General features: G+C 41.7%; 1 protein-coding gene across 1 annotated transcript; it reads right to left on the reverse strand.

The window, feature by feature from the left end:
* Nucleotides 1–1,527: 1,527 nt before the first annotated feature.
* Nucleotides 1,528–4,953, reverse strand: LOC310986390 (epithelial membrane protein 1). Its single transcript, XM_083972269.1, has 5 exons — nt 4,838–4,953; nt 3,851–3,941; nt 3,261–3,360; nt 2,924–3,064; nt 1,528–1,803 (listed from the first exon to the last, which is right to left on the reverse strand). The coding sequence occupies exons 2-5, from the start codon at nt 3,923–3,925 to the stop codon at nt 1,646–1,648; spliced, it is 474 nt and encodes a 157-aa protein (XP_083828395.1). The 5' UTR covers nt 3,926–3,941; nt 4,838–4,953; the 3' UTR covers nt 1,528–1,645.
* Between the last annotated feature and the right edge of the window lie 11,931 nt (nt 4,954–16,884).

Raw genomic sequence — 16,884 nt, forward strand, 5'->3', positions numbered from 1 at the left:
AAAAGTGTTTTCAAAACTTCGGTGTTGTAACTTAATATAAAACTTTGCCCTTATTAAGCAAAGCCATGTTGATTTAGAAATGAGTCCAAATCTATTAGCAATGTCTAGTTTTGTGTGTTGTCCTTTATCACCCAGGTTTCTGTCAGGATGCTACCTTAAGACTAAATTTCAAATAATTTTTCAGCAAAATGGCATGTCAAGTAAAGGCTACAATGCTTGACCCATTCATACATATTTATTATGTAATAGTGACTGTTTTTGCTTCTTGTGTTCACACCCGTTGAACATATGAAACATGAATGCCTTGTGTTATAATTTGTTTTATTAATAAATGATATGGCTTTTATTCCAATGTAATTACAAACAAAACCTTCTATTGTATAGCTCTGTGATATGGTGAAATGAAACACCACTGTCCTCCATCCCTGGTTCATTTTATGTTCACTTGTACATGTTGCATGTACTTTTCTTTGGATAGCAGCCAACTACAGACATAAATTCAAACATGATTAAAAAAAAAAAAAAAACACTCCATACAAAATCTTACAAAAATATAATGGTTACAATGTACACAGATTAAAAAAAGCATACAGTATACTTCAGTTGTAAAATAAAGATACATGATTAAAACTACCCAGTACTCGTACTGTAAATTAAGGCTTGTCTCTCCTGATTGTTCAAGTTCTGCAACAGGAATCTTGCAGTTTTGCCAACATGCCATACCTTCTCAGATACAGTTTTTTTCCCCTCCGTTCCTCCACTCTGCAGTAGTAGCTGTCAGCCTCACAACATGATTATACAGGATAAGTAGCTACTATAATCTTACAAAATATATTCAACTACTACATCTCAAAAGGGCTCTGTAAATAGACCCTTCTCACACTAACCTTATAATGATACAGAAAACAGTAGTGAGACATTTCGTGATATACACTTATTCCCTTTCTTGTTGAGCCTTGAATTAGAGAACCATTAGTACTCTCATATCTGCATCGTAAATGTGGACACTCCAAACAAATGAGGTGTTCATTAAAAGTTAAAATAATGACAGTTTGTCAATCTTAGAGAGACACACGGCTAGTCATTTCTCCCTGGCTCTAGTCTTTGTGCTAAACTATTCTAACCTGCTGGCTGTGGCCTGATAGTCAAACGTTCAGTGTGTAGATGCTCTTGTCCTCTCCATTTTTCTTGTCAAGAAAGCGAGTAAGTGTATTTTTCAAAAAGTCAAACTATTGGGTGTGAACTGACTTCAAACGTTCAAGTCGATCTAATGATAATTCTATGGCTGCAATGACACAAAAAATGCTTTTAGAGGTTGCATCCTAACACAGCCATAATTTTGCTACCAATACTGTCCTTTCCGAAAAGTATTGCTCTTCCCTCTTCTCAATTGAATCAAACGGAAATTTACGACTAAGAAATTGTTCACATACAGTTCAGCCCTTCATGTAATGTCAGCATAAGTTCTATTCCCATTCACAACATTCAAAATATAAAAACAAATGGCTCTTGTTAGTGATTGAATACAACTCCATTTTCCTGGCTACATGTGTTGATCAACCATCTTAAAAAAAAAAAAAAAATCCCATTCTTTAATTTCCCATATTCAAAGAAAGCCCTGCCATTAATTCCCTATATTATCCTCTTACTCGCTCTTCTTCCGCAGGACGAGGTAGATGACTGCTAGGAGGAAAGTGAGGACAAAAGAGATCCAGGCCAGGACATAGGAATGTCCGTACCCTCCTGCTTGACTGGTGTGAAGCTCAGCCGTGTAAATCGAGGCTGCTATCATTATACACAGGCCTGCAGGAGAGAAGAGGGGAATATTGTCATGTGCACCCATTCAAGGCAATTAAGAAGTAATTACTTTTCCTATTATGAGATAAAGCTCATGAACAAGGATTGTGTAGCAAACGGTTCCACCGCGAGCAGTGCACGACGAAAATTAGAAACAAGACAGTTTCACCTTAATAATTTTCTAATGATATTAACTCATGACAATACATGTTAAAATCCCATTACTTCTGCTCTGTGTAAATTTTGTATGTATCAGTAGCAATTTGAATGATAAACCATAACTAATCCACTTTATTTTACTGTAATGTGACAAAAGTCTGACATGAAGATATTATTCAGTTTTACCATCCGGCAAAGCATAACTTTAAACACACACTGACACTTTTCAGGCCTCACCTCTGCATCTAAAATATAAATACTTGCTAGTTTGTTTGCTGTCTGTGGCAGAAATAGTATTCTGAAGCCCTTACATGTTTATTTAAAAAAGAAAAGTGTCTTGAAAGATTTTTTAAAAATCATCTCTGCTGTGTAAAACAACCTCTCTCCTCCACACATTTTATTATTTTGGTTTCTGACACATTTGACTGATATTTATCAAACATTTCAACATTCTGTCTCAACTTTACTACAGTTTATTTAACCTGGGCAACATGTTGAGAAAATGCCATCTCAGTGCTCACATTTAACACAGCAAGGCAGAAGTTTAGCATAACCATAGTCACCCTAATGTTGATCCAAAAGACACTGAGGGTCACAGTTTAGTTAACTCTAGACATTTTAGGGAAAGTGCCATCACAGCCTGAGAGCTCACCTTGACATTTTCACTCACAATGTGGTGAGTGAAAGTTATGTAAACTGACTCCTTTCTCTCAGTTTCAGACCTTTGTCTGGAATGAAGTGCTATTTTTTTCACCCAGAAACTGAACTCTCTCAAAAACTGTCTCCAGAGTGTGTCTGCATTCATATTAAACACAAATGTAACATTCTGTAAAAAAAAAAAAAAAAAAAAAAGGCCCACATCCTCCATAGAAACATTAAAATCTTAAAATCTTAGGTCTGAGAAACAAACTAATAAATCAATATTTCTTCTGCTTGCAGGTCAGACATTTGACTCAAGGTTACTTACAGGCAATTAGCTGTAAAACGCCAGTGAAGGTGAACCTCTGGCCTTTGGGCAGGGTGAACAGCTGAGCCACAAACACAAACAGGGCCAGGATGGCAAAAATACAAGCCAGCACTGAGGTGGCCTGCACCGCCTGGAGATATTCTGCAGCAGCAAGACAACAAAACACAGTCAGTCAGAAAAGGCCCATCTTGTTCATCTTGATGCAATGTTTAAGCATTATCTTTGTTATATATGATATATTAACATTCATAAATTTGTTAACAATAATAGCTATACTATATTACGCCAGTTCCAGTTTCAGTCATCTTTGTCAATTGTGACAAAAGTAAGAGTTTACCCTCTGGCACGTCTTTCACGGTGGTGTAATGCCAGCCAGAGCTTTTCAACTCCCACCTGCCCCACAGGTCAGTCGACACTGTGTCAGTGATCCACCAGGCCTGAAGACACAGAGGAAGGATAAACACATACATTGAGGAAATCAAGGTACATACAAAGGTTAAATCACATTTAGTGAAAAAATATACATACACAATATGAAGACATTTACAGAGTTTTACGACTTGTTCACATCCGCCACATGTAGGCTATGTCTGTGTCCTCTTACAGTGTAATTGTTTTTAAACAAAGCATAATGTAAAGGTATAGGTGAACACGTGGGTGGAGAGATGTGTACATTTTCAGCACTGTGGGTGGCAAAACACCCCCCCCTTCCAAATTATATTCTGACATTTGACTCCTGGGTATTTCCAACTGATGTAACAACACGTGCTGGGCCAGACCTCCAGACAGAAATATATGCCTTGAGGTGCTTACATTTACTCTGGGGAGGGGAAAAGTGTGAGAACCTATTGGCATTCTTTAGCTCATTGGAAACCTGCTTCTCTATCTGTTAACCTATAGGCTGGAGAGTGAGTGATATGCACTTACATTGTCAATGGTGGCCACCAAAAGCAGGATGATGGTGGTAATGTGCAGAACAACGATTCCAGCCAGCATCAACATTGTGGGCTTCGGAAAGCTGATAACAGGGGGGGAAGCGGAAGGATGCACATTATTATTTATTTTTCGCGCATGGTCTTATGTAACACAAGTTTGTACAGGAGGAAACAAACACACACACACACACACACACACACACACACACACACACACACACACACACACACACACACACACACACACACACACACACACACATCTGTCCCAAATAAACATTATCTCCAAAAAAAAGGAAAAAACGGAGAGGAAAGCTGTTGCATTCAAGTCGAAACTCGCCCCAGAATTTACAGCCGCGTTCCTGAATAACGCATATCTGATGCACAAACACAAGCCCCTGCTTTAGACATAAATGGCTTAGGCTATCACTTAAACCGTATTCTCTGTAATTATGTAGCTCTAATAAATTTCCACCTCTCTGCAGCTCCTAGAAATCCCTTCTTCCTTCGCTTAACGACTCGATTTCTACGGCTTTAGACTTCTTCCGTCGACAAGAAAGGCGCGTTTGTTTGGACGGTGTTAGGGCATTCCCTAATGGGTGCCGCTCCGTCACACACAGGCCCTACGCTACAGACAACATCTCTTTGAAAAGAGCGCGAGAATACGACGACAGAAAACACATAGTAAACACACCTCTATATTATATACAGATACATTGCAGCCTACACACTATACTGTTCGCCTCTGTAGTAAATCTACAGTTTGGAGCCGTGCGTCATTTTTCAAACTTCTTTGCGCTCGCTCAGTCACAACCGTCCAGTTCCTCAAAGCGCGGCTGAAAATCTAAACTACGCATAAATTCACTTTTATAGATTCAATAGAATTTCAAAACACATAAATACTGTTTAAAAATGTCTTATGCAGCATACAGTCCATCAGATACAAGTTTCCAAAATGTAAACAATGGATAAACGTTACCTGAAAGCGCTTTAACGCACGGCCCGGGAGATATTTGGGAATGTGAAACACTGTAGACCCACCCAGCTTTGAATTCGGAGCACACACATCAGCCTATTTTCCCTCTCCATTCCCTCTCTTTCCCCTCACAAAGCCCCACCCATAAAGTTTCAGGGTTTTTTTTCCCCAAGTGAAACGTCCAGGCGAACCAAACACCCTCAGGTCCCAAAAGCTGGTTTCTTTCACATAGGTGTCTTATCTTCTCAGTCCACTGGCCACAGCTGCGGAATCTGTGCTTTTATCATGTGAAAATTAAATAATTATCATCATCATCCGTAACGGTGAAAGCACAAACTCGTTCTTAAGCTTCCAGACTATTTCCACACACACTTGCCGGTTCATTATGCGCGTAAAATGAGTTGGGACATAAACAAATGATGGCGCGGTACAGTACAGACGCAGTACAGTGCGTCCTGAGCAGCATACAGGCACTGGGGACAAGTTCATCTTTTGTAGCAGCAGTCACGCTCTGATGGTGGCATGTTTCCAAGCAGGTGGAAAATTAAGTAAAACAATGGTAGGTGGAGTTTTGAAAGCTTTGAATAAATTGTTAATACGTTTTGTCATCATGGAAAGGACGTGTAACCAGTTGGAGGGAGGAGAAGGACCAGTATAAGGGATCCTCAACCTCAGTGAGATTCTGTCTGTCTAATAAACTACCGTGATAGTCAAATGTTTTCATCAGGACAAAAAATGCAAGTCTGGAATTCACCAGAGACCCATGTGGAAATAATCTACTGCATCTTCAAACCCCAAACACTGTGTCCAGCTCTGTTTATTCTTTATTTCAACCCCACTTTTGCAGATGAAGCAAAACCTCCCTCCAGGGTTCACTGAAAAAAACAAACATGGAGCTGTGCCTTTATATGAGCTCTGAACCTCAATCATTTCACTAATCATGTGAATGGGAGTGTAACTGTACACACACACACACACACACACACACACACACACACACACACACACACACACACACACACACACACACACACACACACACACACACACACACATTTATACACATGCACACACTCACATTGACATTTAATATAGGTTTAATAACATGTATGTAATTGGGATAATACATATTAAAACATTTTTATGGCATTTACAAACAAGGAATATCTATGTTTGTAATAAGAATATGACATTTGGTCTTTTCCTCTGTGCTCCGGCCTCTTTTACACAAAGGGTAGGAGTGAGCAGAGAATTAAAAACTTACATTATCGGCTGCAGCCACCAAAGGCAGGGCAGAGTTTATTAACATACTAGAAATTTCAGATCTACACAAACTGTCATATCTGAAACAGATAGATGTTATTAATGGCTGCAGTCAAATACTACCATGCTGTTAGGGGATTATTTAGCCGACAGTGTACATCTTGTAAAGCCTTTTATCACCTGCCTCGGATGAGAGTAAGCTTTAGTGATTATGGGTGTTCTTGTTTGTACAAGGAGAGCATTTTTATATTCACAAAGCCTTTCCTTTCCTGTTATGTTAGGTCTGGGCTCATCTCTCCCTCTGTCTTATCTCCCCTCAGGCTGTAGTCTCTCAGTGAAGACCATGTGGACTGAGGAGGTCCTGATCCAAGTACCACAATGGCTGCCTTATACTCCTGGCGGTGGGATGAAGATAGACACAATAATTGCTTCCTTTGCTCTTTCACTGACCGCTCCCACATTTGTTGACAGTGCAGATTCACTCCGTGTGGGCAGCCTAACCTGGAAACATATCAGGATCAGGAAGTATACTCACAGTTTCCCATTCAGGTCATCTGTGTATGGTACAGTAGCCTACAGTAATATGAGGCTAGAGTCAGATACCCTGCTGAAAGAGGGAAAGGTACAGCTCCTGCGATTAAGTAAAATAGGAAGTAGGATTTGTTTTCCTGTGGTTTGGCATCAATACAGACTGTATTGAAGGTTCCCCTCTCCTGCACAGTTGTTAACAGTATTGTAAATATATCTGTGTGTGTGTGTGTGTAGTAGTAAATAAGTAGTACTAAATACCCCTGTAACTCAGATATGATTCTATGATCTCTATAATCAGACTCAAAATATTGATACATCAATGTGTAAGCAGCATTTACTATATGTCTGATTATCTAATTATCTGCTGATCAGTTTCTCAATTAAATAATGTATTAAATTACCTCAGAGCCCTAAGTGACAACTTCACATTGTTTACCTGGTCCTGCCAAGAGTGGGACAAAAAAGGATACAAAACCTCATCGTTCATGAGTTGACCACTGAAATGTTTGATATTTTTTGAATAAAAATGACTTAAAGGGTTAATTAATTAAAATTATAATTTAGATTATTGTAAAAATAATTCATTCATTTTCTATCTCTTCTCTCGTATCTGGTCTTACTGTGGATGTTTAATCAATGCATCAAATTCTTATAAGTACATATACGTATGTAAACTTTGCTCCGTGACTTTATTATTCACATAAATGTAGTTATTTACAAAGCAGTATCAGATACTCGAGTGAATGTATAGTTACTTTGCACCACTGTGTAACTGGACAACTTAAGAAGACAGTTTAAAAAACTTTTGTGCAGCAGACTACTGTACTATATTATATCTATTTTTATTGTTATTATTTTGCATCTTTTTTTCATTGTGATTATTAAAAGAGTCTTTGAGTACTCTGTGCCACACTTTTGGGAAATTGGATTCTTGGCTCTGAGGCTTGAATGTAATGGTAAAACATGAGGGGCACAGACTGGGGCTACGCTTTATCTGTGGATCAGGCCCCATTGAAAGCAAATATCTCCTTTATAGTGAATACATCCCTCACAAGTGCTGTGTTACATAACTTTGTGCAATGCTGACCAGGCCATTAGTGTAACTCTCTGTTTTTATTATAGTACGGCTGAGGTGAAAATCATTCAAGAGCTACATTATTGCCAGAGGGTGTGGGAATAGACCAGGGGAAGTATTTTCTCCAGGCAGTAAGTCTGAATAGAAGTCAAGATTGAAACCATTATATCTGACCCCTGATGGTTTGTCATATCCTCACAGTGAACAGTGAGTGGGTGCTGAAGTTTTCTATTCCCATCACAACATGTGGGCCTCTACAAGAACAATCTAACACTCATTGTACCATCCATCGGAAAGATATTATACAGAAGTAGCTGCTGCTGCTGAAATGGTCTCATTTAAGACAGAGAAATCTCTCTGGGATAGACACTGACAAGACTTTGAATTAGATCTAGTTTTACAAACATGTCGGCTTGCTTGAAGTAAATAAACTTCTCCGTGCATGTTCGAGTAGCCATCTGACGCTATCTGTGGAAAAAAAATCGCGGTTTTGAGGGATGTAAAGGGATATGTTCTTTTAGACCTAAAATGTTAGAAAAATACAGCCCCGAGTTGAATTTGCCCGGAATTGTCCTTTAAATCGGTGAGTGTTCTATAGGGGCGGATTGGGATTAGGCCCTAGTGTTCAGCCTCACCATCTGTGCGCCAGCCAGCAGCGTTTTAATTGGTCCCTGCTTGATGACTCTTAATTGATCGCCCTCTTGTTCAGGTGACGCCTCTGTGCGCACGTGAGCAAAAAAAGCATCAACAATCCGGCGATGTCTTGCAAACAGAAAAGAGAAATAACATTGTTTTTATCAGCGGTAACAGTTTGTCTTTACACGTTTCAAGTGTGTCATTCGGTGAGTTTAGGGCAGTGGGGGGATGGTTTTAATACTGATCAAGGTCAAGAGTCAACAGCCACCAGGTGGGCAAAGGTTAAACAAGACAAAAGCGTCCGGCTGGGAAATTGGCACTTGGTCGAAAAGGTTATACAGGGCACAGATCTGCGTAAAACCGCCCAGCCGGGTCTCCAGGAGATTTGGCCTGAATCTGACGCCCTTCCCGAGGATCTCACGGTGCCGAAACTCGATGAAACAGGCAGCAACTTCGCGAACAACAGCTCGTCTTGGTCTGTTGGTAAAATCAAAAGACAACGAAGGACTTCGGCTCCAGACTCCCAAGATGGATATCATGCAGATTTAACAGGTTAACGCTACTTAAAGGGGAGCTGCACCTAATTTAACATCAAAATGCATTTATAGGTGTTAGGCTGCAGCTCACTGTGATACCAGGGTGCTGTTTTCAGAGATGGAGGGTGGCCATGACATGCAGAAGTAGAAGAAAAACAACTAACGTATCCCTTTTTCTTGGTTTACAATGCTATTCGATATCCTTTAGGTTTCCATGGAGTCCAGGGGAAGGTTTTGGCTCCATCATTTGACTCCAGTCCACATTTCTCTGAGTGGCTGGCAATGAGGCCTTTGGTGCAGTGTGATGAGAAAGTCATGACCTTCACTGCCTCGGGACAAGGACTCGCACACCTGCTAGTCGACAGAGGTAAGATAATGATTTTATTATTACTTCAGGAGGCAGAGGTGTTAAAACTGGCAGTGTCTTGGTGGAGGTTAACAATAGGCACAGATTGAGTATGCAAATGAAAGGAAAGTGCATTTTATTATTGCCCACAGCAAAACTTGAACACAAGTAATTAAAAGTTGGTGTGAAATCCCCATCCCTATAGTGCACCAATGATCTTCTAAAAATTAAAAGCTGTGGCATTGATCTGTTATTTGATTAATCGGTTTATGCTGCAAATGTCAGAAAATGGTGAGAATTCATCGTTATTCTCCAGAGCACAGGATAAAGTGTTGCTGATTTGATGTGGTCAACTGATTGGAAAAGGAAAATAAATCCCATAACAATAAGCAAATTCTTAGAATTTGTTTATATTCTGTATAAACTAATTGATTTGTCATGCATTTGTATGTGGACTAAAATTAGCTGTTTAACGTTTTCTCTGCACAGAGGGAGCCTCTCCCATCTCTCTGTTCCAGTTGCCTCCACTCTGTAGGTACTCGGTCAGGACGTCATGGAGTGACCTTGAGATGATGGTGCCTTATGACGCATGTTACATTACACAGGAGGTACCTGCTGCACCTGCGTTACATTTCCACCTTTAGCTGATGGCGTGTCCTGTGTTCACCACCACCTGTTTGTTTGGCTTTTCTTTTTGTCAGAATGACAGTTATGTGTTGCCCATGTTGTGGTGGGGCAGCCCTCTGAAGCTCTCCTGCCCAGTGCAGATGTCCTCTCCTGCCCCTTCTTCCTCCCTCTCTGCCCCTTCAGTCTTCTGTTCCCCCTTCGGCATGGCAGTGCAGATGTATGGCCAGGAGCAGGATACACCTCTGCTGGGAGTCATGAGTATGTTGGCTTGCTTGGCTGTTTGATCATTTGATGACTCTTTTTGAATGTCTTTAAATAGTTTTTAATTGAACTTTGAACTTTTTTTTTGTGATTAGAGCTTTTTTGTAGATCTCTTTTCACACCATACAGTATAAAAACCTCCTCTATTATTTGGAAATATGCAGATTTTAGTAACAAACATAGACAACATAATCTCAGAAACATCAAAGTCCCAACTTTTCATTAACTGAATGAAACTAACATGTAATCTGCTTCACAGTGAATGATGGCTGGGGCCCATTTGTATCTGAACAGTGTGCGTATCGTGTCCTTTCCCGGCCTGATGAGCTTACCTTCTTCATCTCCTACAAAGCTCCTTGTATCACTAGTGGGGTAAGTTTTTAAGATTTTTTTTTTTTTTACTTTATTTATATTTAATATTTTGATATTTATCAATATTTTAGTCAGTCTTAATTCGTCATGCAGTTACTTTTTTTTCTCTCAGGACGGACTTCATCTCTATCTTTTATTAGATGATAAGGAATACATCCTCTCCTGTTCAGCCAGTCCTCAGCTTCCTTTGCTCCCTGATCCTGTAAGCCCTGTACCCACCTCCGCTCCCCCTCCTCCCCCCCCTCCCTCTCCGCAGCCTCCAACCAAGGGGCAGACTCCCCAACTTCTGGACCACCCTTACTACCCATACCCTGGGCCCCAGTACCCCAACCTTCCTCAGCTCTACCCCCCTGGCCCACAACCTGTCCATCCACCACAGCCCACTAAAGACGGTCCTCCAGGACCCCAGCCCCAGCAGCAGTCCCTTTACCCCACGGCGCCTGGCAAGTTGCCCTCTTCTCCTGGGGCACACCCAAAAAACCCTTCCCCTCCTCACCAGGCTCCTGTGGTGATACAGGCTACATCTACCCCAGGTCTTAGCCCTGGCAGCATTTCACAATATCAGTCTGGTCTGTATTACCCTGGCTTCCCATTCTACTATCCTGCTGTGACCCCACCCCAAACCCCTGCACCTAGTACTACTGAAGTTCCTCCAGCCACTGACCCACCCAGACCTCCAGCAAATTCTTATTACCTTCAGTATTACCATCAGATGCCATACTATCCTCAACCCTCTGCAGCACCGGTGACCCAAGCGCCTGCTCCTCTCCCTCCCAGCCCTCCTCCTCCTCCTCCTCCTCCTCCTCCCCCCTCTCCACCAAGACAACCAGAGGGTCCACAGTACCACATTGGTTCATTTTATGCACCTGGTTTTTATGGCTCTTACTATCCATACGGAGCAGGTTCCTACCCAAACCCCGGTCTTGAGGTGCGACCACCCACTGCTTCACATCCTTCTACCACGCCACCTCCTGCCACCACAACTACAACCGTGGTTCCCAAACATCCCAGCTATCAAGCTGCGCATTTTTACCAGCAAAAACCCTTTTACTTTCTCCCACCCACACCTCCACTGCCTGGTAAAGAGATATCCCAAACTCCACAAGCCACCTGCCCACCTCACACTCACGCCATCTGCAGCTACTACTCTTATCCCTATTATCCATATTACCATCCTTTCTACCCTCCACCCTACCATCAGCCTCATCCCCCTGTGCCACAGTATCCAGCAGCCCATCCACCTCCAATGGCCACAGAAAAGCCTTTCACCACCACCACTACTACTCCAACTCCCACCACTGAAAGTACAACGATGTCCACCCCAATTCAGCCATCTCCGCAGATGCCCCATCTCAAGTGTCTGCCGGGGAGGGTGGTTGCCTTGCTGCCTTTTGCTCACCCAGACTCCATTCAGGTCAGAGGTCAGTGTTTGGGTAAACAGAAGAGTTTTGTTTTCACAAAGAGACAGATGTGGGAGGTTTACCTGTTGTTGCCCCCGATTTATTATCAACAAAGAACCTCTCCAAGTCCCAACAGTTCTCAGAGAAACAAACACAGCTTACCTATTACTAACAATGTGTATGCATATTAATATTATTTTAGTATATAAGATTAGTTTCAGCAAATTAAATTGATTTGTGTACAGATCAGATTCTCCAAGAATTGATTTATCTATAAAATGTCAGAAAATCATGACAAATTCCCATCATGTTATACCGGAGCATTCATCATCATTTCAAGTAATGAAGAAAATCCTGACATTTGAGAAAGCCAGAACCATATGTATGTATGAATATTTAGCATTTTTACCTGGAAAAAACACTTAATGACTCATGATGTTATACAATGTTATTTAGCTCAGCAAACTTATATTTCAAATCTGAAATGCATGTTAGTTGAGACACTGTAGAAAACGCCATAACCTTATGATGACTATATTGATTCAAGCACCTTAAAGTACATAATATACTCAGTGTTACTAGACCAACCTTTATCCGTAAATTAAAGTTTATTAACAGATATTGAATATCTAACAATCATTGTGTCTTATGTCAGACCAAATGAAGGCATGGCTGTTCCTCTCCAGTGTGTCCCGCCTGTGTGAGTACATGCTGCAGATGGCTGAGGGCTCTGGGGTAATCCTTCACTCTCCTCTGCCTGCCTGCCACAGCCAGTCACGGGTAAGTTCCTCTATAATGCTTCGTCACTGGCTCTGAATACATCATCCGTATATACCGTAACTGCTTGACTTTCACAATGAAAATAGTAAAAAGGTTTCTCACCACCAAGGTGTCAGACATGGCCTCCATGCACACACACCATGCAAGACATGGAGGCCATGGCGGTTGAGTGCATTACTTATTGTTTTCTTTGAAACAACTGTACCTGCTGATTCCAGGTCTTTCTGAAGCTCTCCACCAGTGTCCTGGACTGTTAGGGAACCCTTCTGATTATTGTTTTGACTCTTCTGTCTGAAATCTTTGGTTGTGTAGGTCTTTAGACAGCTCTTAGACAGCTCTTTGCCATTGCCCATCATGCAATACTTATTGTCTGACACCTTGGTGGTGAGAAACCTTTTTAAAAGGCATCAATCAGGACTAAACCAGCAGATATTACTTTGCACTGATAGGAGACAGGATTACATTCTAAATACTGACAAACTCCAGCTGCTTTCTTGGCTTTCCATACCTTTTTGCCCCTCCTTTTCTTCATGTGTTCAATACTTATTCCCTGTGTCATACACTTTATTACACATAACTTAATTTATGGACATTAATGTTCGGATTTCTTTGTATGTGTGCGTTACTTGGGTTGATGCCGACATCTGGTGAAAATTTCATGTCAATAGCTCTATTAGAAATATATTTTCTGAGAAAAATGTTGACGTGTTCAATACTTATTTTCCCCGCTGTATTACATTTTGTCATTCTTGAAGCAGTATTGGATATGCTGTATACTTTTTTAAAAGTATATTCCTAGAAGTTGTTGTATCTTCTCCTGGTGTCTGTATGAAATACAAGACAAAAAGGAGGGAACTCGCCACCAAAATATCAAATAGTTTATTAGAGGATTACATGATAAAAGGACAAGGACAATGTATGAAATACACACAATACAAATCAACTCTTACACACAATAATTCTGACAATACAACATTAAACAATTACATACATTTAGACATTAACTGAGCTGCCTCAGTGTCATCTGTCTGCTGATCTAATCCCAGACTGATTCCTTGTCACTGGAGATGGTTCTTGATGATTGGGTTTGTTGTTGGGTTGCTACAGAATGACTAAGGAGAACTTGGGTGCCTCCCTGGTGGTATTGTGTGAAGAATGTAAACAATCTATATACTTGTATGGTGAAAACACTGAAACTGCCATCCAACACAATGACAACATTATCTTGGATTGCTGTAGCTGGTGTTTTTGTCCCAGTCAGCATTTCATATTTACGATTAATCCCATATGGACTTGTATGCAGCATTTGGTCTGTATGCATTTGTACAGGATGGAGTCTTTTTCTGTACTATGCAGCCCAACTGGTAAGAGAACATGCTTTTTTTTTTGGCAAAATGAGCTCAACTTGCATACTCTATTTTTAAATTCAGGAGCTGGAGACCATGCGTGGTTGTTCATACTGACTTTATTGATCTCTCTCTCTCTATCTAGACTCCCACAACCATTTCCTTACCTATTAGGTTCTGGGATCTGTCCGTGGCACGATATAGGACTGTGGAACTTCAGTGCCCATTTGATAGTACCCCCGTAACCCCAGCGCCAGTTACCCCACCTGTCTCCCCTACCCCACCCAGTACTGTGCTGAAGCCAAGAGTCATCTGCTCCTCCCATCAGATGACTGTGGAGCTCCCTTCTGGCGCCATCTCTGGAATTCTTCTTAAAGGTGTGTGTGTGTGGGGGTGTGTGTGTGTGTGGGGGGGGGGGGGGGGGGGGGGGGGGTGTTCCAGGTGCATATGGTTGCCATCAGTACTGCATGGGTTGAATTTTAACTGGCTTCAGGGAGGCTCCCCTGGTGTACAGTTGAATGGGGGTGGGGGGAAGTGTCCTTTTCACTGGGCAGCACTTAAACTCTTGTCCTCACCATGCTGAGAGCTGTAATTGCGCCATTTAAAGCCTACACAAAAATTGTATGTTTCCATGTGTACTTTTTCAGACATCAAAGGGAACTGGATGAACCTCCAGGATGCCCCAAAGCACTGTGGGTATTCTGCAAGCAAAGGCAAAAATGGCAAAATCCATTTGAGTCTCCAGTTACACTCACGCTGCCACATGAGCGTGCAGGCAAGTATTGACTCAGGTTTCACACTGAGCACAAGACCTTTTGTATAATTGACCATTTGCTTTAACTATTAACTCTCATACAAACGTTTCTGTTTAAAAGGGTAAAATGTACATCATCACTGTCGTCTACATGACAGTAAATGGGAAAAAGGAGACTCAGCTTTCTTGTCCAGTTCCCATCCCAGGGTCCGGAAGAGGTAGATGGACTTAATGTTTTCACCCCTGAAAGGCTATTCAATTTGCCAAAGGGTGTTTTCCCCAGGCCATTCAGAGTTATTTTAACCAGGCGGCTGACATTTGTCGTGCTGTCCCACAGAGTGCAACCTTCCTAGCAAACAGCGTCTCCCCTGCGGACCCGCATCTGTATCCCAGCCACAGTGCCTCTCCATGGGCTGCTGCTTCAGCAAGCACCCCCCTGCCTGCTACTACCCCATGGATGGTGAGCTGCAGTTTGTGTCCCCACTGGCATTTTCACGCCACTTAACTAAGTACAGTTGAGCTGTTTTGGATACGGAAATGTAAGCGCTACAGTGGCTAGATGCGTGAAGAGGCCTATTCAGGGCCAGCACAGCGTGATTCAAGCTGGCAGTGACACAGAATGTGAAAAGGGTATAAGATACCTTGGGTCTCATTATCAATTGCCTCCTGAGATTTCTGACCTTTTGTTCATCTGACCTTTACATAACTGTGCATGTCTATCTATATATTTGTGTGTATGTGTGTCCTCCTCCAGAGTGCACTATTGACCGCCACTTTGTCTTCTCCGTGCCTGCCTCCCTCACCGAGCCCCCTCTTTCCCCTGCCCTGCTTGTCGCTGCCAGCAACTCCACCTGTACACCTCAGAGAGTGACTTCTGACTATGCTTTGTTCAAGATCCCAATGGATGGCTGCGGGGCACGCAGAGTGGTGAGCTGTGATTAATGAACACCTTTCCCAGAATATCGACAAGTTCAGGGAGACATCTCCCTGAATAGGAACTGTCTGTTTATTTATTGTCAACAAATACCATGAAAAGAACAAACTGAACAAGAGACTGATCTTTAGCTTCTTTTTTTGGGGCCATAAACTCCCATGACTGTCTAAAACAAACTATTGAGCCACAATGGTGCACTGAGTGACATGTTCCTTTACTACTGAACACAGCTACGGTAGTTTATTTTGATTCAGTGACCTATTTTCCAAGATATGTCTTCAGTAGGAGCCAATGGCTGTGGGGCTGAGGAAAAAGGCAGGGCAGGGTAAACTGAAAATATTGAGGCAGAGTTGTACACTTTTCATGGGATTTATTGATATTTTATTTTTTACAATTACATATTCTAACCTATGTGTCCTGTTCTGTCCTGACAGAGAGTGGGGAAAATGTTGATCTACATGGTGGAGATTATTAACAAGGTTCAGGCAATCAGCCTCAACTATGGCACCATCACAAGAGATTCTCCAATCAGGTTGGAGTGTGTTCCTTTGGATTATCACATGTCTGAAACACAGAGAGGATGCAGGAATTTCATTGTTACAAAACACTGAGTCCGTTAATGTCATTTGCACCCCTTTCATTTACCTATTGTTAAAGAAATTTGAAGAGATAAACCTGCAATGATGCAACAGATTGTTCGGCCCGGCATTTCTGTAGTAACCAATTACTCATTTGTTTTTGTTGCCTAAATAATGTATCCGTCTTTGGCAATAAATATATTCATAGAATCGATGTTAAGTGGTCTAAGACTCGTAACATGTGATCCCAATATTCACTGTGCGATTTTATTATGGGATGGTTGTCACTCCCCTTGCATCTACCTGCATTTTGTGTCAGTATTTATTTTCAGCTGTTATGTATGCATAGATTTCCATGACCATGTTTCCTGTGCCATTCTCAGGTTATTGGTGGAGTGCCGGTTTCAGCCGGGCACCGTCCTGTCTGTGAGCTACCTGGTAAAAACACCTACCCTCGGCCCTGAGGTCCATACCCAGGGGATGTTTGGAGTCCAGCTCAGGATTGCAAAAGGTGAATGCTCTTCATTTCAGCACTGACAGCTGCTTTGCATAACTTATGTTACTCCAGTCGAGATGATTGCATAACAAATCTCACATTTCCGCGTTATATG

This window comes from Trachurus trachurus, assembly GCF_905171665.1.
Source record: "Trachurus trachurus genome assembly, chromosome: 1".
NCBI lineage: Eukaryota > Metazoa > Chordata > Actinopteri > Carangiformes > Carangidae > Trachurus > Trachurus trachurus.